The 27,181-nt window shown below is 49.1% G+C and overlaps 1 protein-coding gene across 2 annotated transcripts in view; it reads right to left on the bottom strand.

Annotated features, from left to right (window-relative positions):
- Scara5 (scavenger receptor class A, member 5) overlaps window positions 1-27,181 on the bottom strand; it is a 98,424-nt gene that overhangs the window by 7,594 nt on the left and 63,649 nt on the right. Inside the window, exons 4-8 of one of the 2 annotated variants that reach the window (NM_001168318.1) lie at window positions 26,038-26,712; window positions 18,729-18,809; window positions 16,845-16,943; window positions 15,054-15,101; window positions 12,290-14,091 (exon numbers count right to left, since the gene is read on the bottom strand). In NM_001168318.1, the coding sequence (NP_001161790.1) occupies window positions 14,072-14,091; window positions 15,054-15,101; window positions 16,845-16,943; window positions 18,729-18,809; window positions 26,038-26,712 (923 nt within the window). In that variant the 3' untranslated portion in view covers window positions 12,290-14,071. Of the gene's footprint in view, window positions 1-12,289; window positions 14,092-15,053; window positions 15,102-16,844; window positions 16,944-18,728; window positions 18,810-26,037; window positions 26,713-27,181 lie in introns of those variants that run through there. The other variant, NM_028903.2, reaches the window with a different exon arrangement.

The raw sequence follows: 27,181 nt of genomic DNA, 5'->3' as shown, positions 1-27,181 counted from the left end.
GAAAAGCTGTTCTCTCCTCTGGGACTCATCTGGACAGATGGCTCATCTCACTCTTGCCATGCCTCAAAGAATATGGCTGCCAGCTGTGTTTCTTCAAATGTCTTTCCCACCAACAAATCTCAATTCTGTTTTAACCTTCTTGCAAAATATACACTGAGATTTTCCTGGTTAAGGTACCGACTACCCCAATTCAGGGACCTCAGTCAAGAGACAGGTCCCTAAATAGTCCTTGGCCCCCTTGTGCCTACAGAGCATCTTGGAGATACAGTGTGGGTAGCACCCTTTCCAGGCGTGAGGGTGTGGCTACTCCCATCCACATATTTGGGGAGTCACCATGCCTTCCACTGAGAATCTGTCTCTAGCCCAGCCAGGTAGAATGTCGTGTCTTGCTTATATGTTTGGGTTTTCTGTGGATAGAAGGTTTTCAATTGGACTTCTTCCCAGCAGTTTCTGCTTCAAGGTAGAGTTTTCCAACTAAACAATCACCCATCATCCAGAAATGCTCCCACCCCATATGTACTGGCTAGTTTTGTGTCAACTTGACACAGCTGGAGTTATCACAGAGAAAGGAGCTTCAGTTGAGGAAATGCCTCTATGAGATCCAACTGTAAGGCATTTTCTCAATTAGTGATCAAGGGGGAAAGGCCCCTTGTGGGTGGGACCATCTCAGGGCTGGTAGTCTTGGTTCTATAAGAAAGCAGGCTGAGCAAGCCAGGTGAGGCAAACCAGTAAAGAACATCCCTCCATGGCCTCTGCATCAGCTCCTGCTTCCTGGCCTGCTTGAGTTCCAGTCCTGACTTCCTTGGTGATGAACAGCAGTATGGAAGTGTAAGCCGAATAAACCCTTTCCTCCCCAACTTGCTTCTTGGTCATGATGTTTGTGCAGGAATAGAAACCCTGACTAAGACACCATATTTAATATGTCAGCCCCAACTTAACCAGACCCAGCCTCAGCTAGTGTTGTGGTTTGAACACAAACCATAGGCTCCTGTGCTTGAACACTTGGTCCCAAGCTGGTGGTACTCCATGGAAAGTATTGAACTTTTAGGAGGTGGAAACTCGGGAGTAAGTGGGAAACAAGTCCGGCCCAATATCTTGTTTGCTCTGCTTCCTGATTACAGAGACAATGTGCCCTCTTCTGCCACCATGAATTCCTTACCATGGCTTGCCTGACATGCCTTTCCATGACTGGAAAACTCCAGTAGCTTAAGCAGTTGTCCCTCAAATGAATCATGGAGGTTATGGGATGGTTAGTCCAACTTGACAGTTTGTCCCTAACCTGCAGTCCTCAGCTATTGGGCAGAGCTTCCCATCTGTAGCCTTCACCTTCCCAAACTAAGCTGAGATACTAAGATGTCCACAGGGCTGGGCCTCTGTTCTTCTCCCTTCTGCTCTGGGGTTGGGAATTGTGGACCCCCACAACACCTGGAGGTAGATGGTTTCCCCTTATACTGAGAAGCCTGCAGTCATCCCAGGGCTTATTCCAGAAGCCTCACTACTTGGAAGAAACACATAAAGTAGTCAAGACAGGGCATTGGCCCCTTGCAGCCACATGGCCTCCTCACTCTTGCAGTTCAAGGGGCTCTTTGATTCACCTACAAGTTTCTTGGGATGTCAGGGTTTCTGATCTCTGCTATGGCCTCCTACCTTGCTACTCCAACTCCTAGAAACTGCCTCCCATTTCCTGTCATGCTGAACTATCTTTGCCCATTACTGAGGCTGTTCCTGGTCCTCACCCTCACTCCTAAAGAAAGCCCCAGGGTTCCCAGACCCAAACCTGCCTCTCCACTGAAGGGGGAAAGGGACACACTTGGGGTCAGGCTGTGGAGAAGTGGATCTGGACTAGGTAATGCTACACTTAGCTGTGGGCTTCAGGCATCCCATCATGTAGTGCATGGAGCTACTTTAATTAATGTTGACACAATAACTGGGCTTTTCCAATCATCACCAATGACAGAGAAGCATGGAATTTGTCAGTTGGCCAAGACTTTGCCATGGCATAAAACCTTCATGTGACAGGAGGGCCCAGAGGCCCAAAGAGGTGATGGTCAGCCTCTGTGAGTAGGAGAGCTGAGGTCTGCACTGGATACTTAACCCTCTGGGCTTGTTCTATTAATCTGCTTCACAACTATGATGGAGCAGAAGTCCAGAAAATGTACTTTAATTGTCACATGTTTGTTAGAAATTCATAGAAACGCATCAGCTTCCCCGGAGTTGTGTGGGTGAACCATGATGGCTGCCACACTCTTGCAGGGCTCGGATGCTCTGAGTGACATGGGAAGTGAGTGTGCTGCTCTGTGAGACAGGGGAAGGATGAAGCTCAGCACTGGAGGAAACCTGGTGAGCCTGCCCCTCTCCTGTGCATGACCTATTCACTCCTTGTAATAATATGCTGGTGTATGCGTTTCTATTTCCAGCTGCTCACTTAGTTCTCCATCCAGATCCAGCTCTGGAACTCCCAACCACATTGCACGGTTAGAATGTATGCCAAGGGAGAGTGGGACCAGAAACATTGTCTTTCACCTTGAGTCATAGGGTGCCAGCAGCGGCTGGGGACTCAGGGATTCCCAGGCTACCCCAGCCCCATGTAGAGATGAGACTGGAGCCGAGGAAGCTGTTGTTCCTGGAAGGCCCCATTCATAGAGCACTGTTTCTTTCTTCACTCCCAGAACTGGGTCATCCCACCTAGGGAAGCTGGTAGACAGTTAACTCTGGATTTCCAGGGCCTGGAGCTAGCACTCCGCAGACCACAGGGCCCTTGCTTGAGATGGCTCTAGGAAGCTCCCAACCTTGGGCCACATGTACCTAACTCATTTCCCTTGGACGGGCAGTCCTGGATGCTCAGCATTGAGCTAGCTTTGAGAGCTAAACAGAGGTTTGCTGGCCAGAGCTGCATGGATGGATGGGGTTTGTCTTCATGAGCAAGCATAACCAGAGTGCTCCTGCCCCGCTTTCATACCCATCTGGGCCCGAGACACAGTGTTGTGGAGCAATCCCAGGTCATGCCCTGCTAAACGCAGCAACCATGGGTCTGAGGCAGCATCCCCAGGCAGTGAGGAGAGGAGCATGCTGGGAATGAGCTGGATGGGCAGGGCACACTAAGCCGTGCAGCGAGTGATCCTTTGAGTCTGGTACACAAGGCTGACTACCTCTCTCTGTTGGCTCCTGGCCCGATCAGGCGACCATGGCCAAACCCAAGCCAGGCCACTTTGAACCCTCCCCTTAACTGGAACTTCTATCTTGGGCTCGAAGAGCCTCAAGAAGACACAGATATCATTTCCAACAACTTAGTGCCAATGCCCCAGAATCACTATAAGCCTGCTTACAGGAGCTGTCAGTCAACAGTAAGTTCTTGGAGCAGACTTGAGGTCTCCCACATGAGCACTAATAGCAAGACCTCTGTCCCCAGCATCTCTTGGACGACAGCAGCTCACTTTGATAAACTCCAGTTACTGAGTGCATACAGGCTCCTCTGGGACCACCCGGCTTCCCTTTTTTTTTGTAAGTTTACTTTCCTGGCCCCACCAAGCCCTTCTTGGCCCCTCTTCATGTCACCTCTGTTCAAATTGAGATAGAGTACGCTTTGTGCAGAATTCCTTGCCCTGTGGCAGTAGTTACTGCCATTTGAGTTTGTTCAGTATCCTGTCACTAGTGCCAACTTGACTTTGCCAATTAATGTGGTTAGGCTGTGAGATTTGATAAATCGATCAAGGAGTGTGATGTGCCCACAGCCCGTGGCACTTCCTTGTTTGTGGGAAAGGCCCAGAAGGTCTGTCCAAACCACCATAGTGAAAACTACAGAATCACTCAGAATCTCTCAAGAATATGAGCTGGGGAATGTGGAGGTGGGGAGGGGGAGTGCAGGCTGCAGCAAAAATGGCTGAGCGTCAGGAATTGGAGTCACTAGGCCATGATGAGACACTAGACAAGCTGTCCTCTTACTTACGGCTGTGTGCCCAGAGCAGCCTTGGGTTCCAGTAACCCCTTCATTCCAGGCTGTGCAAGATTTGCCTATATGATGGGCCATTTCCCAGGCTCCATAACCTAAAGCGACTCATGACTCCCAGAAACATCTGAAGAGAACAGAACATGGCGTGGGGGGGGGGGGGGACACATTCATCTAATGACTGACTGGTAACCTGCCTCTGAGGGCTCCATTGTTAGTAGAGGTTTGCATAAAGTCAGGAAGGTTTTGCTCCTGTGGTCTTGGTGAGTAGAAATGGGGTGCTCTGCCCTCGGCGGCTAGGCTGGAGTGTTGGCACCACTGGCCCGTGTCCTCTCTGGAAACATAGGTAAACTGGTCACAGAGAAAGCAACTGTGAGTGCCTCTGGGTGCCTCCATGGACTGCTGGGGATGGCTTGCATAGCATGGGTCCTAGCAGGGATGGCATGCAGAAAGCAGATCTACACAGGACCAGGGGCTGCTCCCTACACTTGGGTGGGTCCCTCCTCACTTCCTCTACTCTCCCCAGATTCTGGCTCCTCTACATGCTAGGGCAGAGACTGGGGGGTGGGATTGGGGTGGTACAGAAGCCTGGCTCCTGCCGTCATCAGCAGCTCTCTGCATACTAGTGCAAACTGGATATGATTTGCTAAGCATGGCAGTTCTGGAATGAGATGGGAATTCTGCACCAGGGCCCAGGCCATTCACAGCCCCTTATAAAGCTAATGTGTGGGGATTCTTCTCTCAAAGCAAACATGGCTTTGCTCTTGCTATCCTGTATACACGCATATAGAAGCAGGATGGGGGAGATTCTGGATCTGGCTCGTGGTTCCCTAAGTACCAGGTAGGAAGTGGCCTTGCCTTAGGCTTCTCCCCACCCCTACTCCAGACTCAGATCTCTCATCTTTCCACAAGCCTGACAGCTGCTTACCCTGCCTCTGGGCATAGGAGGGAAGGCACAATCTCTCCTGGGAACCCACCCCAGGACTTTCAAACCAGCATCTGGTTTCACTTCCAGGGTGCTGGCATCTCTGGCTGTCCCTGGCGTTTCTTCATCCACAGGCTCCTTTACCTTGCTTGCACACCCTGTTTGGGGTTTTGTGGCTTTTATGGGGGAGGGGGGTAAACTGTGAAATGTCTTTCTGCTCTCAGCATAACTGAGCAAGTTGCTCCATCCCGCTGACCCCAGGCAGATTTGGGAGGGTCATGTAAGTGGCTGGTAGCTGCCATCTCTTAGAGCTGGTTTCCAGGCTGAAGTAGCCTTGGGACTTCCAGCATGCTTTGGTCTCTGATAGCTCAGAGCTGTCCCCAGACCCAACCACATTAAAGCCCTGTCCTGGGCATATCACAGGGGGAGCTTGCAAGTGAAGCAGGATCAGCATGGAGAATGGAATTCTACCCCTGAGTACCCTGAATGCCAGGCGCTCTACAAAGTATTCCGTATGTGTATCTTACTGTCCTTCACAACTACTCCATGACGTAGTTGTCATAACTTCTCGCATTCAATGGAAGACATGGGCCCAGAACAGTCAAGTGATTTGCCCAGGGTCACACAGCTGCTACAGGGTGCTCAGAGCAATAGCCTCTCCTTTTCCAAACAGTGTGCATCTCAGGCTGAACACTGATGGCTGCTGTCTAATAGCAACCCTTGCTGAATGCAAGGTGCTTTCTCTTTATTTAGGACAGCCACTCGGGGTCTTCAGCACTTACTGCCCTGAGCTACCAGGTCTGTGTCTCAGACATAAAACCCCGTCTGAATGCACACAGGAATCAACCAGCTGGGAGATCGAAAGCCTCCAATACAGGGTCAGTTTTGAACGGTCTGGGGTGTTTTGAATGCTTTGAAGGCGGTCTTCATGCATAGCTACAGCAGTATTAGAGAGAGCCAGATGTGGCATCAGCTGAGCTATAAGCTCACCACCTGTCCAGTCTTGCAAGGCATATGGAGGTCACCTCTCAGGGAAGCTTTCCTAACGGGTGCTCTTCATCTTTGAGAATTATTGTTCCACAATTTTCTCTTCTGCATCCCTGTGCGCTCTACCCCCCTCCACTCTGTTGTGAGAAGATGGCAGCCATTCAGCATCCAGTTGTGTCCCCATTTAGGCATTGAGGCCCTGATAGGACAGGCAAGTAGGTATAGAGAAAGAGTCATTAAAATTGACAAACTGAGTTAGAGAGATGGTTCAGTGCTTAAGAGAACTGGCTTCTGCCACTCTTTCGGACGACCAGAACTTGGTTTCCAGAACTTGTGTTGGCTAGTGTACAACTGACTGTAATTGCAGCTCCAGGGGATCTGACACCCTTTTTTGGCCTCTGTGGACACCTGGACTCATGTGCACATACACCCACATATAAACAAACAAATCAGATTTTTAGGGAAAAAAGATTAAAAGAAAAAAAAAACAGTTAGCAAAAGGAATGTAAAACAAAATAGAAAATGCCCAAGAAAAGTCCCATCTGAGAAGTTGGTGCTGTGTAAAGGACCTATAAAGGCTCCTAAATGATAGTGGGAGGACTCAGGGCTTTTGAGTCTGGGATCTGTCTCAGCGCTCTAGCCCACTTCCAGTCTCAGGAGTGCCTCTCTCTCCTTTAGTAACTATTAACAATTATTAATTTAATAATATTGTCACTATTCATGGTTTAATTCTTTGTTCTAGTACATAAGAAATTTGGACATCTTTGCAGGTACCCACTGGACTCAAAACCAAATGTTAACAATGGTACAACGAAGTATTCAACATCCTGCACTTAATGAAAGAGTAGAGGAGTGGATGGGTGAGTAGGACTCAGACCACGTTTTAAGGGCTCTAAGAACCAGATAGAGCACTAACTTACTCAGAACCTCCCTTGGCTATGCATGGGAGAGTCCTAGAGCCCAGGAATTCTGCTTCTAAAGCAAGAGGGAGAGCTCAAGCTATGGTCAGAGTGGTCCAGTCCCTTGATGTTTGTTTGCCGTGCCTTTCAGTCCCCTCCTGCCAAACCAAAAACAAGAAGGAAGAAAGGAGGTTGTGGAGAGTGGAAATAAACACACAGGCCTGGGGAAATGGGCACTGCAGTTTCTGCAGCTGCGAAGGGGCGGGCTGAGGGGGGGGACAGGGATAATTTAGACCATCTGCCCATTAAAGAAGTTGAACTTTCATTCTCTTATAAAGGAAGAACTCCTCATGCCCTGAGCTGGCCTGAAAGTCCCCACCCCCTAGGCTGGGGTGACACTTCTCAACAGGAAATGTGATCCATATGGGAGCTTGGGAGCCATCCCTGAAGCGAAGGACTGTATCCTTGGGGAGGCTCTCCTGGAGGGTATAGCCTGTGGATACAAAACCCCATTGCTAGGGGTGGATATCTGCTCTGACCCTAACAGGGGACTTGGCACCTCTTCGGGATATTTTATTAAATGCTCTCAAGGGACCATTGCCACTCTCTTCCAAGGAGAGTGGAGAAGGGAAAAAGATTTCTCTAAGTCAGCTGAAGAAATGACCGCTCCTGGGTCTTTCCTGTGCTGGGTCCTCCTTGTGATGGGGTCTCTGGATGGAAGTCACAGCAGGAAACTCAGGACTTTACTGGGTAGAAGATGTAGCAGATACATCCCACAAGGTGTCACTGCCCTGACTGTATGACTGTATTGCTTGCTATCTCTCTATTTCTGTCTGTCTGTCTGTCTGTCTGTCTGTCTGTCTGTCTGTGGAGGCCAGAGATCAGAGTCAGGTGTCTTTCCCCTCCTTTTCTCCATCTTCTGTTTTGAGTCAGGGTCTCTCCCAGAGACTGGGCTTCACAGCTCAGGAAGGCTAGCAGGCTTGGAATCCTCTGTGGTTTCTTGTCCAGCGCTAGGATTACACGTGTGTGCCTCCACACTGGGTTTTTATGTGGGTTCTGGGGATCTGAACTCAGGTCCTCTTGCCCACGTGGCAAGCACTTTACCAACAGAGCCATCCCTGAGTCCCCAGTATTGGCCTTTTAAATTGCTGACTCATGTCTTCCTCTCCCCAGTTTGGTCACATAGTCTATGAAAACTATGTGCATGGCTTTCTGATGCTGCTATTCCTTGGCTGCCTGGTTCCTGGTACTTGACAGTAAAGAAGTGTGTAGGGGCTAGTAGCATGGTTCCATGAGTTAAGGTGTTGCCAAGCTTGACAATCTGAGTTGGATCCCTGGGGCTTACGTGGTAGAAGGAGAGGACAGACTCGTGCAATTTGTACTCTGACTGCCACGCATATACACAATAAGGAAACAAGTCTTATAAGATGCATCTTGGGACTGGAGAGGTGGCTCAGTAGCTAAGAATGCGATCTGCTCTTGGAGAGGACATGAGTTTGATCCCCAGTGCCTACAGAAGGTGGCTCACAGCCATCTGTAACATCAGCTCTGCTGACTGAGGCCTCCGTCTCAGGCACCTACTCTTGTGCACACACATACACACACACACACACACACATGCATGCACACACACACACACACACACACACACGCATGCACACACACACACACACGCACAATTTAAAAAAGTAAAACTAAATCTTAAAGATGTGTCTGTTAAACAATAAAGGAAGAATGCTTGGAGCTAGCGGGAGCTAGTGAGAGAGGGTCAAAGGCCAAAGCTTCTCACAACTACGTTTGTAGGTATCTACTGGTACTGGGCAGCTGTGTAGATAGATGAGGCTCTTCTCCATCCGTTTTTTTTTTTTTTTTTTTTTTTTTTTTTTTTAATTTTTCCTGGTTTCAAATGGCACCAAAAGATGAGAGCCAATCAACATTTTTTTTTTTTTTTTGAGCTAGAAAGGGAGCCAGGAGAGCCAGGTGACAGAGAGCACTGATAATGTCAGCAAGCCTTGAGCTTTCTTTACTCAAGTCCTCCAGAGAGACATGCTGACATTTGAAAGACCTCCCTGGCAAAGGCTTTATGGATCTATTGCTTAATCAGCTCCCATCCCCCTCCCCATCCCTTCAGTCCAATGGCTACTCCTCAGGGGTGGGGGTGGGGGGGGTATTCTTTTTCCTTCCACATCCCGGTTCCTATGTTAGTCTGGGCTCTTCCAAGTCCAGGACCAAGCACTGTACCTACATCCATACTGCAAACCGTCACTTGGAGACCCAAACTTAGTACTAACGCTGTCACCCTGGGTGAGGACATGCCCTCTCTGTAGTGGCTGCCTCTGTTTGAGGGAATGACAATACCCCGAGAATGGGCTGGTGGTCTGTCTCTGTGGCGTGAAACTCAGCATGAGCCAGAGGGAAGATCATGGTGGGGACTGTGGTGTGGTTGGAAGTGACAAGTGTCCCTCCCAGACTGAGTCAGGAAGAAAGCCAGCATGAAGCTCGGCCATCACAGCACCCACAAGACCACCTTGGAGATCTCTCATTTCTTTCCTTTTCTACCTAAATCTCACTAACATCTTCATGAAGAATAGAAGCTGACTGCCACCCATGGTAGGAGGCCAGACCATCTGAAACTGACTCCAAGTACCCACCAAGGTGTCTTCCACAGGATGGGAGGGGCTATGGAGTTAGGACATGAAGCTCTGGCAGCCCTCAGTCTTCTGCAGTTATATCTGCAGGGTCCTCATTATCCTCTACCACCCAGCATCACAAGGACAGAGAGAGAGAGAGAGAGAGAGAGAGCGCTTAGGCTGGGAATCACATCACTCTTGGGTTTGTTTGAAATATTTTCTAAACAAACAGTCCGGTCACTCCTAGTGTTCATACGCATCTCAACTCTGCTTCAACCTAAACTTTCTTTGTACAAAACCCACATCAATGACCCAAGCTTCAGTTCTTTGGCGGTTTCAGCCACCTCCGCCTTTTTGTTGTTTTAAAATTTTAGTTGGGTTTCTTTCTAAATGTGTATGTCATGTGTGTGTAGTCCCGAAGAGAGTTTTGGATCTGCTGGAACTGGAGTTACAGGCACTGTGAGCCACCCCTCTTGGGTGCTGGGAGTCGAACTTGAGTCCTCTGGAAGAGCAGCTAGCCTGTTTAACTGCAGAGCCATCTCTCCAGCGCTGCCAAGGCTCTGTTTGCTCTCCTTCTGCCTGAGGTTTGTGTTACTAAGAATTTTCTTGCAGGGCAAATCCCTGAGAGTAAACCTCTAAGTCCTAAGGGAGCTGTCTCCTGGCACTGGGCAGAAAGATTAACTAACACAGAGCCATGGGGGTGCGCTCGCACAGGGCTGGACCCAGAACAGAAACTGGTTGGCTTGACTAGCAGGCCTGAATAACCCACGAGAATAGCAGTTGAAAGCATCTAGCCCTCCCAAATCCCCAATATGCCTCTGGCTGCTAATTCTTGCTTAGTGCACATGCCAAACATTCATTTGTTTATTGTTTCCTAATAGCTGCCCTTCTCAGGCACTGGCCTGAGACTCCTGCACTCACTCACATGTGTTTAGATATTAGCATTCTCTTGGTGGCCTCGGCACTGCTAGGTTCCCAAGGGGGACTTCGCTTCTTTCGACACTGGCCTTAGTATTTTTCCTTGCTTGGGCACAAGACCCATTCTTGTCTCTCTTCAGCTGCCCAGGGATGGTGAGAATGTCCTTTAGAAGGGAGAAAACAGGAAGAGGTACTACTCCGTGAGCCATCCTCGCAAATGACTGAACTCAAGGAGGCCGCGGGAAGCACCAATTACAGCAACTGAATCTAAACTGGGGGTCCTGTGAGACTGAGCACTGAGCCTGTGGGGTCCATACTAACTCTGAGCAAAGAGTAGGACCCCTGAGTGGTGTCAGGAACCTGTGGTATGGGACAAGCCAGCTTGAGGTCATAGCCTGTGAACGGGCTCAGAAGAAACAAGTGGTTTTCTCTGAGCTGCCCCATGGTACATATTGACTGTTTAGAGTTTGGCGGAGTTTGGGTCTTGTCTTCGTTTTGGATGATGCGTCAGAAGAAGACTTTGCAAAAGACAGGGTCCCTGAGACCCAAGCAGGAGCTGGAGCAGAGGAGCAGCTTGGACTTACAGAGGGGACTGTCCCCCGGGGAGGAAGGGCATGCCTCAGGTCTTGGGAAGGAGGAGGGATGACTTCGCCTCTGGTAGGCCCTCCTAACTACCCCATAGTGCTCATGTCTGCTTTCAACCCGCTGGTGACTTTCTAAAGTGAACAGGTCAAAGCTAACCTTCGGACCACTGAAAAGTTCTGCCGGGATTCTCACTTGTCCCCCTGGGCTTGGATTTTTGTTTCCAATACCTTAAATTCTTACTCAGCCCATCTACTGGGTTATCAGCTCCACGCACAGCTCCCTGAAGCTGGGATGCCATCCATCACTTCCCTCAAGCATCTACTAGACCTCAACTTCCCCTTCAGAGTTTGGATCACAACTCCTCTCTGACCTTGCCTCCCCCTCCCTCACTTCCACCACAGCCCCTCCCAAGGTCACCAGTAACTTTTAATGAGTCTTTCCCCTCTGCTAGATGGAAATTCCTGGGGCGAATACTCAATAGATATTTGCCAAAGGGATGGGTGTCCCGTCTCTTGTCACTCAAGCTAGTTTTCCATCCACATACCTTCTCATTCTGATAGAAGTAAGAAAGGCCAGTCCCCACTCCCCGAAAGTCCCCTCATCTTCTCTGGCCTCTACTCCTTTTCAAAGTCAGTTCTGCCCTAGCCCCTGTGTGGTGACCCCTGCCTGCCCTGGGGCTGGCTCTGCTGTACTTCATCTCCATCTCCACGCGTGCGTCATTTACCATTTCCTTGTTATTCCTCTCTGACATTTTGCATTTTGCTTCAAGCTGATTTTCCTGAGTGAAATGTGCATCTCTCTATATTTCAGTTACTAGCTGTGAGCTTTGGGTGTGTGTGTGTGTGTGTGTGTGTGTGTGTGTGTGTGTGTATGTGCACACTTTAAAGAGTCCCTTCCCCTCCTTTATTTTAAATAGAGGTAGCAACATCCCAGCAGCCATTGGAAAACTATGTGGAATCTCCCTTCCTTGGTCACTCTCTCTCCTTCTTCCCCCTCCCTCAACCCTCCCTGCCATCCTTCTCCCTCCATTGTCTGTCTCTGTCTGTCTCTCTCTGTGTCTCTGTGTCTCTCTCTGTCTCTCTGTCTCTCTGTCTCTCTCTCTCTCTCTCTTTGTGATGCTGGATGGTAGAGATAATGAGGTCCCTGCACGTGTGTATGTGTTTGTGTCTGGATCCTGCTGGGACCCAGAAACCCCTCTACTTAAACAACAAAACACGCTTCCAGTGATAACTATTGATTAATATTGACTTGGGGATTCACCTCATGTCAGGCTGCATAGTTTCTCTTCATGTGAAACCAAACAGAGTAAAGTTTTTGTTGTTTTTAAAACAACCTGAGCTTATATACCGCTTAAAATGTACGCACTGGGATTTAAACAGAACTTTGTACACACATTTGTATCTTGCAAACAGATCACATTCCAAGGTAAAAACAAATGTCTGTTTTCCTTGAGATGTACATATGGATCTTGTTTTTTCCCCTGGCCAAATCTCCAAAAGCCAGGGTTATTTAACGAGATTTTATGGGATGATTGATGTCACTAAGGCCTGAAGGGAAAATAAAAGTCTTTACTTCTCATCAAGAAAAACACCAAGAGGTCTGGATTTTAGATCCATTACAACCACCATCTCAGCAGGTAGCCCTAGAGTCCCTCCACCTCTTGGGTCAAGGACCTGCAGGGGTGGAGCTAGGAACAGGGACAGGAAGTGATCTGAAACCTATCCACACTCCCAAATCCCACAACTCCAGATTCAATATGGGTGAACACCAGCAAGAATTTTGTTCTGCAAAGCATGTTCACACTGACTGCAAGCATGGCCCCCAGGAGTTTTCCCTAATACCACACACTGGCCACTAGCCACTGAGAGGTGTCTCTCATGAACACTGTTACTATAGTAACACTCCCTGCTGGAAGGAACTTCAGGCATTTGAGTTGCAGGTTAACCTGAGGAATTTGGTAAAGGTTTCAAGCCTTTGGCAAAGGCACTGGTTGCCAGAACCCAGCCAGGCAAGCTGGCCCTGCACCACTCAGCTCAGGGTTTTGAGGTTCTCTGGTGCTGCGAACTCACACTTCCTACTCCGTGGATCCCACAGTGGGACTGCCAAGGAACCAGGGAATGACTAAGAAAGCCCCAGTCGTAGTAGGCACTGTGTCCATCAGAATTTCCACAGTTTTCTGAAAGATGAGCCATGGGCCTCTCCTCAGAGCCTGGGTCTCAGGGATATAAGTAACACCTCGGGGTCAGGGGACATATGACTAGGCATGGCCAGACGCAATTTAGGAAGCTGAGGCTGTGGGAAGATAACCAACCCCACTGCCAACCAGAGTCAGACCTCAGTTCTGAACTGAGGCAAAGGTTCAGTCAGCCTGGGTCTTCCGTCAGCGTCTAGAGCCATGAGGAAAGAGGAACTCACTAGGAACTCTGGGGAGCCCAACCATACCACCCAAGACTCCACTGCTCCAAGATTGTAGCTTGACTTCCCACTCCAGATTAAGGAAGCCAGGGACCCAGCGCTCAGCTCTGGGCCTCTAACAGTGGGGAAGGTGAATGGTAGACTTCCAGTACCATGGTTCTAGAGTTCCTGTGCCCCTTTGATGCTTTTCTTCACAGCGCGAGAGGCTTACAGTCTGCCAAGCCCCCTCACCTGCCCGTTCCATGGCACAAGGAGACCAATTCTGGGGTCTCCGAAAGGTAGCTAAAAGTTTTGTACAAGCTTAGGATTTGTGTATGAGCTCTGGGCTCCAGTCTGAATATAGTCTCCTTATGACAGTAAAGAAACCTTCCTTCCCCTGGGAGACAAATCCAGAGCTGATGCCAGTCCCTGGCTGGGTCATCCATAGGCTATAAGGTCAAGTGGATGGGCTCTCTTCCCCAGCCTCTGACTGGGGAGCCTCACACCAGCCAGCTTTGGCTTCCACCTCCTCAGTCTCAGAGCGTAACCAGCGCTGTCCAGGTAGACAATGACCATATTCACTCTGCTGGCTGTGACCTCCTGTTTGGGTTCTCAAGTCAGCTAAGAAAACAGTTGGCAGACGGTCTCCAGTGAGACCCCTCTGGTATGTGGGCAGCGTTTCGGATCTCATTCTCAAAGGTCATCTTTCCACATAGCTCCTCTCTTCCTGCCCAACCCTCCACACGTTGTTTATGTCTCAGAACTAAATGCCACAGTCCAGTCCTTCTCAGCCACCTCGGCAACATTCTGTCAGAAGACGCAAAAATGCTTGATTCTAAGCCCAGGAGTAGGCAGCACCCCAAAGACCACATTCACCACCCTTTGCGGGAGCCCCTCAATAAGCAGTTTAGATTGTACTTCCCCAGCTCTGTACCCAGGCCACATGCCCTGAAGTCATGCCCTGAGCACAGGTGCCCAGAGACATGCTAATCCACCCATGCTCTCTTGAATATACACTCAGAGCCAATGTCGCCGAATGCCGAATGCCGGGTGTTCTATTCTTGTTTGGAACTTGGCTAAGAGGTTCTGTGTGTTCTTCGTAACAGTCTTTCTGGGAGTCTACACAAGGCACGCTGGGGGAAGATACACCTCAGAAAAATGTGGTTCAGCTGGATCAGCCAGTTCTCTTACAATGGCTACAGGAAGGATTTCAGCAGAGGGGCCCAACTGTGTGGTTGCCAGGGAATGTCTTAAGCCTCATGGCCTCAGAAGTAGCAAAGGAGAAGACAAAAGAGGGGGTCCTCTGAGTTTCTCTGAGCATTGCACGAGCCATTTCTACAAAGTCTGGAGCCGAGTTTTAGCCATCATCTCCTCCAGTGATTTTTAGAAAGTATGTCTGAGTTGGTGTAGGGTATGAAATATTAATGGCTAACACTTCATGAGCTCTGACTCAGGTGTCCAGACTCTGTTATAGTCTTACCATAGCCCTAAGAGGTCAGGATTCCTATTCTCTCCACTTTACAAAGATTGTATATAAGGAATTAGTGGTGCTACAGGGTGCTGTGGGGAGGAAACCTCTAGATCCATCTATACAACCCCAGGCCTACACCCCTAGGGGTTGATGATACATATTGCTGGGCCAGTGAAGGCTAAAAGGGGGGAGGGGGAACTCTTTGATGCTCAAGTCCCAGAGTGTGGTTTCAGCACCTGACCTTTGACCACAGGCTTCACCTGTGCCCCAGAGTACGGACCCAGCAGAATTTCCTTACCAGCTCTCTCTCCTCTCTCTCCTTTCTCTCCTTTTGGGCCTCGATCACCTGGAACGGAAGGAAAATACGTGTTAGGAATGGAAACAACACACTACAAATAAGATTTTTTTATCTATGGACTTGCTAACTCAAGGCCAGCGAATCCCTCAGGCAGGGGCCAGCAGCCACCAGAGGTCGCTGTGGAGAAGATAATTATAGTGTCTGCTCTGGTCATAAGGGAAAAGAAGGGTCCCATGAGAAAGCACTTTAGAGCCCCATCTACCATATAGCATCAAGGAATGCCAGGCAGGAAGCGAAGTTAGTCAGTGTTGGAGAAATTCGCACTCCAGCTCATTGGAGAGGAAGGGGTTGAGCTCCAGCCGTCCATGGAGTCAGGTTCTAAGTCAGGCTGGTGTTTCTGGTAGGGCAGTTTCCAAGGACTTGTGGAACTTCCTGTCCAGGGTTGAGTTAAAAGGTCAAGCCTCTCTTAGCTTCCATTTCACTCTACAAAGAAGGAGAACGTCCTGGCCCTACTCACTCAGTGGACAACAGAAAGGCGGGGGTGGGGGGGTGGGGGGGTGGGGGTGGGGATTCTACTTTAAAGGTTTCCCAACATAATCTCTGCAAGTCCAAAGCCCACTGCACACTGTGGTGAAGAAAGCAGTCAGAATTGTCCGGGAGAGAGTATTTACTGTGATCCCAGGTTTGAAAAGAAGGAAAGCAATCACATACATGGTTGAACGTGTTTAGAGAAGTATCCACCAGTGTGTGCTCCAAAGATTTCACCGTGGTTATTCTGAAGAGTCGGAGCCAAAGGGGCCAAAGAAGAAAGGACTTCCTGTCTACTTTACCCTCTGTGTATGTCTGTGCTGTCTAGTCATTTATCAACAAGCATTGGCTCTTTTTATATGGTCTTTTAAAAATATCACATATTTTCAATTAGGATCATAAAGGAAAGACCTCAGTCCACCTGAACACTAGAGAGTAGAATATGATTTCCAAAGACAGAAGACCGCTCAGTCACAGGGTGTATGTGTGTTGGGGCAGGGGTGATGGTGAGCAGTACTTTTTCTGAGTTGTCATGGTAATGAGTGAAATGTAGGCAGTCAGTGCAAAGAGCATCAGGTATCCTTATCTTGTATGTATGTATGTATGTATGTATGTATGTATGTATGTATGTATATATGTATGTATATATGTATGTATCTATCTGTCTATCTATCTATCTATCTATCTATCTATCTATCTGAGACATGGTCCTCCATGTAGTTCTGGGTATCCTGAAGTTCACTGTGTAGACCAGGGTGGCCTTGGAATCACAGAGATCTACCTGCCTCTATTTCCTGCTAGGATTAATGGTGTATAGCATACCTGGCCAATCTGACAATCCAGACTGACCATGAAGAAGTAGATTCCCATGAGGATGAGCAAGGGAACTACCCACGGGAAGAAGGAAAAATATCAGAAGAAGCACGGTTGGCAAATTAAACCGGAGAAAGGAAATAAAGTTGTAAGCACGGGGACTGGAGGGCATGTAGAAGGAGAGGAGGCTGGTAAGACTGAGGACAAGTGATAAAGTGCTTGCAGCCTGGCTCTGTTCTCAGAGACCCCTCACTAGGTTCCCTGCTTTTATCTCTGCAACCTGTATACATATACCCATGCACCCACACATGCATGTGTGCACAGGCACACACACACACACACACACACACACACACACACACACACACACAGCACTCTCCTAGATGGCTCCTATGCTACTCAAGGACTGAAGGAATGTGAGCCCTAGGGTGTGTCAAGATTCAGTATTACCTTTGAATCCGCGCATGCCCATGGGGCCCGTAGCCCCTAGCTTCCCATCATCACCCTTGGGACCAGGCAGTCCTGGGTCACCTCTCTCTCCTGGCAGACCTGGGGAGAGAAGACACAAGGGTGCAGCTGCAGACTCAGGTCCATTAGATGCCCTTATCTAGTTTAATAATTAATATGAACTTGGTCTTCCATAGCCTCTGCTTTCCCTTGCTTAGCATCCTACAGGGCAGCTCAGAGCCTCCCCATACACACCTATATCACCTTTCCCTGAACCCTTACTCTTGAAAGGCCTAGTGTTGTTGTGGTAGTGGTAGGGCCAGTCCCATTCAGATACCTGCAAGCATGCTGGATTTCTAAATTCTGTTTACTCTTTGTGTGCAGGCATAAAGAATCTCATGTAATCCTTATGACATGCATGGGGGGGGGTGTTATTTATACCCAAACTTCAGATAAAGAAACTAAGGCTCCTGGATGCTTGCCCCAGGGCACACAGCAAAGGGCTTTGGAGGCAGGATCTGAGTCCCCTTCTTTCTTACAGAAAGTTCATGATTGGTTAACATCATGTCCTGCTTTAGGCTAAGGTTCTCACTGGTCATTAGGGAGGAGAATGCTGTGGGGATGGCATTAGTGAGTGGGAAGAGTCTGAGGTGACGCCTTAGCCTATTTAAAGGAAGAGGGGGAAAAAACACAAATGAAAAAAACAAAACACTCCCTTTCTTTCCACAAACAAAGTGTCAAAAGCACAAGAATGTCCACAAAACCAATCAATCGGTACATAGGCGGCCATCCCATTAGGCGCTTTGCTCCAGCTTCTTGGCTATCAGACACCGTGGCCACAGCCTGCACTGGATGTACCACGGAGAGCCAGAATCAACAAACACTTTTATGGAGTGAGAGCCCAAGGCCCAAGGGTCCTGACCCAAAACTAGTCATCGCTGTAGAACACAGTTTTCTTAATCAAGTTCCTAATTGTTCTTTCCTGCTTGGAGAGCAAGCTGGTTTTCATTGGGCCTCTTTTTCCACAGCACAAGAAACCTATCTCCCAGTTATTACCCCAGGGCTAATAGCAAATGACTAGGGGAGGCAGTGGCCTCCCAAGGGTGTGAGGACGTCAAAGAAATTGATGGAATGCCTTTCTTTTTCTTCTTGACGTGATGCATCTGTTCCCAGAGTCTAAGAGTCCTGTGGTGATCTCTGAGTCTACTGCAAGATGTGCCCGAAGGGCCCCCACCCTATGATTCATGAGGCAGGAAAAGTGGCTTTTCTGTCCTGAGAGCCTCAGGGCATCCTCCGATGTGGAGCTGAGGACAGAGGGGAGGTCAGGCTGGAGCACTCCCCTTCCATGCCCTATCTTCTCCCCTCGTCTGCAATGTAGAGATTTGGCAGGAATAACCCCCTAAAATAAATAACCAGACCCTTCCCCGCTAAGCTTCCTCTCCTCGCATCATCTTGGAGCCACTTCACTCAGCAGAACGTTGCATGCAACACAGGAATGGGCACACTCAGATGTTTGTCCGAGTCTCCGATAGGAAACTTCTGAGACTATGAGCCTAAGAAAGGCTGCAGGGCATCAGGCAGTGAGATGGGGCAGCAGAGCGTCAGGCTCCTAGCATCGCAGACCGTCTTCGCTTGAAGGCCCTGGCCATGTGAACCCCGATTCCTATGTGGGCAGCAGCTTAGTGAATCTGGGGACTCTTGGGAGTCCCTTCCTTCAGATCCTGGTACTTCTTAGGGAAAAGCATTTGGCCCATTCTACGGTTAAGTTGACAGCTTCCTTGTTACCTGGTGGAAGAGCGAGCGGTGGCTGTCTATCATCCCTAGGAAGAGCATGTCAGGGGTAGATGTGAAGCACTCCCCCAGATTCCTCCCAGTGTACCCCATTACCTCGAGATCCAGGAAGTCCAGGGCTACCTGGCTTTCCCTCCTTCCCTTCATTTCCTTGGTCACCTTTGGGTCCCGGTGGCCCTGAAAGATGACAACAAGAACAAGCAGATTAGAAGGTTAGAAAGCCAGGACACTGGTGGAAAAAGCAAATGATTCTCTCTGAGAGGAGAGGAAGAGCCAGAATTCTGGGCTGGAATCATATAATGGCAGCTACTCAGCTTTGCGGGCACCAAAGGGGTTTCCATGGAATCCCATTCAGGAAGAAACAGGTCCTAGCTAAGCGAAGAAGGGTGGAGGGTATTCAGGGGATATCTGTGTCCCTCTCAAATCCATATGTTCTTACCCCTAAGGTTATAGTTTGGAAAGGCGGGGCTATCTGGGTTTAGATGAGGTCATAGGGATGGGCCCCCCTCAATGGGGTTAGTGTCTTTATAAAATGAGGAAGATCAGTTATGATGGACTATCACTGTAGCCTAGTATTTACTTAGGAAGCAGAGGTAGAAGGATGGTGAACTCAGGGCCAGCCTGGGCTATAGCATGAGACCCAGTCTCCTGTCTGGAGTTGGGGGATGCCATTGAGCTTGGCACTAGCCTGCCTTTCCTCTCCCTTCACTTCTGTTCCTTACCACCCAGCCCTACCCCAACATCTCTCTCTCTCTCCCTCTCTCTCTGTCTGCTAGATCAGAATATGGCAAACAAGTGGTCATGTACACGGCAGGGAAGGTAGCCCTCACCCGAATCCAACTACTCCAGTACCCTGAACTCAGACTTCCAGTTTCCTGAGCCGAAAAGAAAGCAATGCCTGTGGTCAAAGCCCCCCAGCCTGTTTCAGTGGTCAGGGCTGACCGAGACATAAGGAAGAGGGAGAGATCCCGTGCAGAGGGAGCATTCCTACAGGAGCTGAAAGCAGCGATGCAGCTGTGTAAGCTATGGTGAACCGAGCAGCAGGAGCTCAGTGGACTGGGAAAGTGGGAGTAATGGAGGCTGAGGTGCTGAACTTGACTCTGACCAGGTAGGTACGAGGTTGGAAGGGGCCTGGTAGGAAAGCCACATCAAGTCTGCGCACAACAAAGGGAAGAAGATGGCTGGGCTGTGGTGTGAGAGAAAGACAGAACAGAAAGAAGGTGAAAGGCAGGGGCTGTGGTCCATCGAGTGGGAGGTGGAGGAACCCTGGGTTAGGAAAGGGGCCATCGGAGACAGAAGGAACAGCCAGACTGTTTAGAATGTAGGATGGCTGTTGGCTCCCTCTGGGGACGAAGTGAAGAAGGAGGCCTAGCTAAGCTTAGGTTTCAGCGGGGCACCTGGGTGGAGGATAAGTGTCTAATTACTTATGGATGGGACTACCTCCCGGGAGAGGCTCCGGTGTGGCGGAGACTCAAGTATACATGACTGAATTCAGTCTCCACTATACCTATGCCATACGTTCAAGTTACTCGTCTGAGGCCACACAGGCAGACACAGTGATCTCGGTCCAGATCCATCTGGCACTTATCCTTTCTGCCACACCCACGAGGCCAGACGTCTCACCCTTACCACCTTCCTGCCACTCTTTCAGTCACCCAGGAGGCCTCCCTGTCAACTGCCCATGACTAGGATCTGAGGATGCTCCTTGTTGTTTCTGCTGCTGCTCTTTCTTGGTCCCATGGTTCCTGTTGGCACGGGTGCAACCCAGACAAGCAGATCTGGTTTGCTTTGATGTATCCTGTCTACCTGACCCTGCTGTGGGAATCCAGGCTGCAAGCACTCACCTTCAGCTGTACTAGATGAATAGTTCAACTCATCTGTCCCCAGAACATCCTCACCTTCCTTAGGACATTGGGTTTCTGCAGATGCTGTTAGTTAAGGGCATACGGGAGAGGGACGGACCCTAATCATGTGACCAGACAGAGACACAGGCTGACAGAAGCAGAGAGGGGAGGGAGGCATCTATAGGCCATAATTGCCCCAGCCACTAGAAGTTCAGAAGACACCGGGATAACTCTCTCTCAGAGTTTCAGAGGTGTGTAACCCTATGGATGCCTTGGTTGAAGGCTGGCAATCTCTCGACAAGAAACTGTTATTTTTAGCCCCAGTGTGTGATGCTTTCTTTCCCTGGAACCCCAAACACGCAGGCTCTTAGCAGAGCAGTGTCTTGCACAATCAATGCTTGACAAATGAATGAGGATATGAGACCAGAGGGTGTTAATACACACAAAACAACCTGGCTGCCAAGATCAAGATGTACTGATACATTCCAAAAGTTGGCACTGTCCTCAGACCCTAACCGAAGCTGACAGCTATTTAACAAATTCAATGGTTCGAGAGCAAAGGGAAAAGTAGTTAACTTTTTTTTTTTTAAATTCACAAGTTATGTAAAGCATTTAAGGAAAGCTGGAGTTTTTAGGTATCACCATATTTTTTATCCCAACTCTCGGATAACAGGGTCAAGATGTGAAACCTGTTTTGCCAAGAGTTATACAGGCAATGCAAGACGGAGCTAAGATGCAAATGAGCTCCATCACCTGACCCTCTTCCCCATCCCTGCCCTGTACGGAGCTGTCTCCCCTCCTGCCAAGCTCAGCAGCAGAGGAAACCTAGCACAGATCTCTGTTGCTAAAGCTCACCCAGTCCAAAGACTTCACCCCATTTCACTCTTCATCTCTCCAGGACCTTGAGCTCCAGTTGCTACAGCTGTGCCAACCCACAGCCTGCATTCTGAAGTGACATCTGGGCTATATGTGATTACAGCTGCAGTTGCACCTAGGTTGGCCCACAGAAACCCCCCCCCCCCCTTTTTTCTTTTATCTCTCAGAGTTTTATAGTCACACTTCTTGTTTCTTATTTTCTGAGGTAAATTACAATGTGGAAGGTCTGTCTGCCATCTGAGCCCACACGGTCCCTGCCACTGACGGCTGTGCCTTGGTTTTCTGGTGATGCTACAGGGCCCATGAGAGCATCCTGACTCCTTCCTCACTCAAAACATCTCTACCTAAGAGAAGGGCAGGGCAGAGACTGTAGTTCCATTCCACAGCCAGAAGAGCGGCACCCACAGGAGGGGCAGCCCTGCTGGAGAGATACTCAAGGGTAAAGGAACGGGAACAGGATGCACCAATCGGCTCACCTCCACAGAGTATCCCGCATCCTCTTTGAGGAAGGTAAGAGGACAGATGGTCACACAACCTACCCAGGACCTGTACACACACCCCAACCCTTCCAGAGCAGGTATGCTTGTTTTACAAGTGGCTCCATTCACAGATGTACTTTTAACTGGAAGGCAGAATCCCCTTGTCAACCCTAGACCCAGCCACAACTCCTTTACTCACACACCTGACAGAAGGCACTGGGGGGGTGGGGGGGGGGAACTCCCTCCTCCATCCACTAGGTGGTGTTTTCTATCGAAAACAAAGCAGCTGCCAGATAAAGCTGCCTTGAAGACTTGTTTTCATTCATCAAGAGGGTTGACATTTGACTTGGATAAGTCATTTTCGCTCCTGGGGTCTTGTGGTTCTCCACTGTGATATGGGAGGATTAGACCAGATGATTTCAGAGGTCTATTCCCATTCCAAAGAATTCTAGAAAGTTTCCATTTTAGCCATCTGCATATGGCTTGGGTGGCCTGCCTCAAGGCTTGCTGTACCAATGTGTTCTGGCATGTCTCCCCTCTCTGATTTTCCTTCCTTCTCTAGGGATGCCTCCCTCTGTGATGATCTAAGTTCTCTGTGCCTTTAAATTGCACAGGCAGATTTTGACAGAACTCATCAATGCCAAAAGATCCAAAGCAGAAGAAAACACTGCTTTGCAGTGAATGTCTACGAAAGATGAACTGGAGTAGAAAACCCTAGAAAACTGCACGGCAAAGTGAGAATGAAAATCGTCTGCAGCTCCAGGATAATGTAAATGCTCTCATCTTTGAAAAACACTGCAGGCTTGTACAACCACTCTGGAAATCAGTCTGGCCGTTCCTCAGAAAATTGGACATAGTACTACCGGAGGATCCAGCAATACCTCTTCTGGGCATATATCCAGAAGATGTCCCAACCGGTAAGAAGGACACATGTTCCACTATGTTCATAGCAGCCTTATTTATAATAGCCAGAAGCTGGAAAGAACCCAGATGCCCCTCAACAGAGGAATGGATACAGAAAATATGGTACATTTACACAATGGAGTACTACTCAGCTATTAAAAAGAATGAATTTATGAAATTCCTAGCCAAATGGGTGAACCTTGAGGGCATCATCCTGAGTGAGGTAATACATTCACAAAGGAACTCACACAATATGTACTCACTGATAAGTGGATATTAGCCCAAAACCTAGGATACCCAAGATATAAGATACAATTTGCTAAACACATGAAACTCAAGAAGAATGAAGACTGAAGTGTGGACACTATGCCCCTCCTTAGAATTGGGAACAAAACACCCATGGAAGGAGTTACAGAGACAAAGTTTGGAGCTGAGATGAAAGGATGGACCATCTAGAGACTGCCATATCCGGGGATCCACCCCATAATCAGCTTCCAAACGCTGACACCATTGCATATACTAGCATGATTTTTGTTGAAAGGACCCAGATGTAGCTGTCTCTTGTGAGACTATGCCAGGGCCTAGCAAACACAGAAGTGGATGTTCACAGTCAGCTATTGGATGGATCACAGGGCTCCCAATGGAGGAGCTAGAGAAATTACCCAAGGAGCTAAAGGGATCTGCAACCCTATAGGTGGAACAACATTATGAACTAACCAGTACCCCGGAGCTCTTGACTCTAGCTGCATATGTATCAAAAGATGGCCTAGTCGGCCATCACTGGAAAGAGAGGCCCATTGGACACGCAAACTGAATATGCCCCAGTACAGGGGAACGCCAGGGCCAAAAAAATGGGAATGGGTGGGTAGGGAAGTGGTGGGGGAGGGTATAGGGGACTTTTGGGATAGCATTGGAAATGTAATTGAGGAAAATATGTAATAAAAAATATTTTAAAAAACACATGCTCTTGAGTATTTATGAGTATGAGACAGAAAAGAGCAAAGGGGTGGAACATGGTATCTGCTTGTCTGTATGTGTGTATACATGTGAGCTATGCATGTAGGATGTCTGTGTTTGTGTATGTGTGCACATATATGCAAATATGAGTCATGCATTCACCTGTGTGTTTGATCATACATGTACACATACATGTGAATTACACATGCAGGTGTGTGTGTATATGTGTGTGCTGGTGAGCTATGCATGGAGGTGTCTATGTGTATGCTTGTGCATGTATATGCCTATTTGTGTACATGTGAGTTATGTATCCAGGTGTATGTACATATGAACACATGTGAGCAGTGCCTGCAGGTATCTGTGTTTGTGACTGTATCTGTGTGTGTGTGTGTGTGTGTGTGAGTTATACATTCAAAAATATGTGTGTGTGTATGCGTGTTTATACGGGTATGTATAGGCAAGTATGCATATGTGTGTGTGTGAATATGTACATGTGTGTTCAGAGAGGTATAAATTAGAGACAAAATAGAAAGAATTATGGCAGGAAGGCCACTCTAACAACAGTATAAAAGTTCACAAAAACATACTAGAGCACTCGGAACAGGCAGAGCTAAAGACACCAGGATGACTATAGCGCCCTGTGGTCACTGTGGAAACTCAGAGGAGGGACTGCGGTGGTGAGGAGAGGACACAGGGCTGGAGGAGATCTGAACTGGAAAGATTCAGATGGCTCTGTCTACCTCTCTGTTTGGGGACAGAAAGCAGACAGGACCAGAGGGAATGCCCCAGAAGACAAAACAGGAGTCATAGAGGCATAGCCTCACAAAGGCCAGAATCCATGCCTGGTTCTACTCCCACCTCATCCTGTAACCTGGGCAGGCTCTTTATGCTTTCTGGGTCTCAGTGCCCATGGCAGCACCCAAGAAGACAGTAACACTTCCCTAGACAGGTACTGCTCTTAAGAGGTGCTGTGTGGCATGCCCAAGGTATGCCCATGTGCAGCAGGTATACCAATGAGGACAACTTCAGTAGTGCCAACTGCCAGACTACTCAGGGTCTCATGGATCTCAGAGCCGGGCAGGAGAGAAGACAGTGGTTTATCAGAAGAGATGATCTGGGTCTCTAGGTTAACAGCCGCTGAGTGTGCTGGCTAGTTTTATGTCAGTTTGACACAAGCTACAGTTGGAGGAGAGGAGGGAACCTCAATCAAGAGAATGCCTCCCTAAGATCAGACTGGAGGCAAGTCTGTAGTGCTTGTGGGTGGTGCAACCCCAGTGCTGGTGGTTTGGGGTTCTACAAGAAAGCAGATTAAGCAAGCCATGAAGAGCAAGTTAATAAGAAGCACCCCTCCATGACCTCTGAATTAGCTTCTGCCTACAGGTTCCTGCTCTGTTTAAGTTCCTGCCCTGACTTCTTTCAATAATGGACTGCAGTGGGAACCATAAGCCCAATAAACCTCTTCTCGTTTGCTTTTGGTCATGGTGTCTCATCACAGCAATAGCAGCCCACTCATTAGTAACTTCATCTGTTCAAATGCAGGGTCTTTTTATAGAGACCAGTCTGGCCTCCATCTGTTAATCTTTGCACCTCTATTTCTCAAGTGCTATGCTCACAGGCATGGGCCAGCACACAGCCAATCCTGTTTAGGAAATAAATTTAGTGAATTCAAACATACTCTACCTGACAAACATAGTTTTCTTCTTTTGTTTTGGTTTTGTGTTTGTTTGTTGTTTTCTGTTTTGAGACAGGGTCACTCTGAGTAGGCAGCTATCCTGAAACCTTGCTCTGTAGACCAGGCTGGACTTGAACTCAGAGATTCTCCTGCCTCTGCCTCCTGAGTGCTGGGATTAAAGGCATGGGCCCCCACTGACTGGGCAAACATTTTTCTAACTGTCTAGTAGACCAAGATCAAGTTTGGAATTCTCCAGTCCTAGAAGCGCCACTCATTAGGACCTTTGCCACTGGAGAACTTCTCTGCCCTCCAGTCCAATCCTATAGAAGGACCCTCTTCTGTCTCTTGAAGGCTGCAGAGGGTATACCTAATCTCTGACCACCCACCCCATCACCATCCACCCGTGGTTGTTTTCCTGCCTAGGGTCCATTCTCTGCTCCAGGGATGCTTACTGAGCAGAGAGACCCAGTGAGGCCCTGGAAATGGGCACAGGCCATTTAGGTAGGACATTCCAGAGTCATACAGTGTAAGACATAAAGGTGGAGGTGTAAGTTTTAACTGTCACTCCAGGATGGGTCCTCAGGATGAACTTTGCAGGGGCGGGGGGGGGGGGGCCTTAGTAGGGAATGTAGGCAGGAAGGAGGAACTACGGACAGGGTAGTTCACCCAACTACCTTTGGCAAGGGTGATGTTCCTCAAGGCGATGGAGTGTTCCCAGTCCTTCAGACGCAGGTCCTCGGTCACCACGTTGAGTGTGGCCAGCTCCTGCTTGAGCTGCATCTCCATGTCCATGTGCACCAGCCGCATACGGCGAGTGTCTGCGCTGGCATTGCTCACCAGCACCTGCAGGTCCTGTAGCCACGTGCTGTGCAGGGCCACGTCATAGGACAGGCTGTGGTTGAGACCACGGAGCGCACCGCCCACGTCAGCCAGCTCCTCCCCCAGGACCCCCACCCTGCGTGCTAGCCCATCCAGCAGGCCCGCGTGGCGCTGCAGCAGTAGCTGGCTTCGATTGCTTTCCACCTGCAGCTGGTAGAGTTCCAGCTGTGCGGAGTCACTCTGCTGTCCTGTTCGGTCCCGCAGCAGGGCCATCGCCTGCTCAGTCTGTGCCGCCTGCGCGTGCAGCCCCCACAGCGTGCCCTCCAGCCTCTGCACCAAGCCGGCCAGGGCCAACAACGAGTCTGTCTGGTTCTGCAGCGCATCCTGAACCTTCCACACCTGCTCTGTCAGGTCTGCCTGCAATGGAGCCTGCAGCAGCCGCAGCTGCATGTCCCGGAGGCTCTCATTCAGCCGGTTGACGTTCCGAGTCAGCGCCTTCAAGTCATCTGGGGAGCTTCGAGGCCGGGACACTGTGGAAGAGGTGAGGAGTGAGAAGGGGTTGAGTGGAGAGGTCCAAATAACAACAGGGAAGTCTATGGCATATAGCAGGTACTCAATAAAAGGTGACTGAAACGGAAGGGTAGCTGATAATGAATGTGCTTCAATAGATCCCAGGCCCAGTGGACCCCAGACTTATCTGTCACTATAATCATCTGCAGATATTGTTGATACCAGGCAGGATGTTGGCTTTGGGACTTTAAAAGATTCCTAGCAACTCTTAAGTTAGAGCCTAGTGTGATGGTTTATATATTCTTGGACCAGGGAGTGGCACCATTTGGAGGTGTGGCCTTGTTGGAATAGGTGTGTCACTGTGGGTATGGGCTTAAGACCCTCACCCTAGTTGCCTGGAAGTCAGTCTTCCACTAGCAGCCTTTGGATGAAGATGTAGAACTCTCAGCTCTGCCTGCGCCATGCCTGCCTGGATACTGCCATGTTCCC

This window comes from Mus musculus, chromosome 14 (genome assembly GCF_000001635.26).
Source record: "Mus musculus strain C57BL/6J chromosome 14, GRCm38.p6 C57BL/6J".
Taxonomy (NCBI): domain Eukaryota; kingdom Metazoa; phylum Chordata; class Mammalia; order Rodentia; family Muridae; genus Mus; species Mus musculus.
This window is presented reverse-complemented; position numbering and strand designations above follow the sequence as displayed.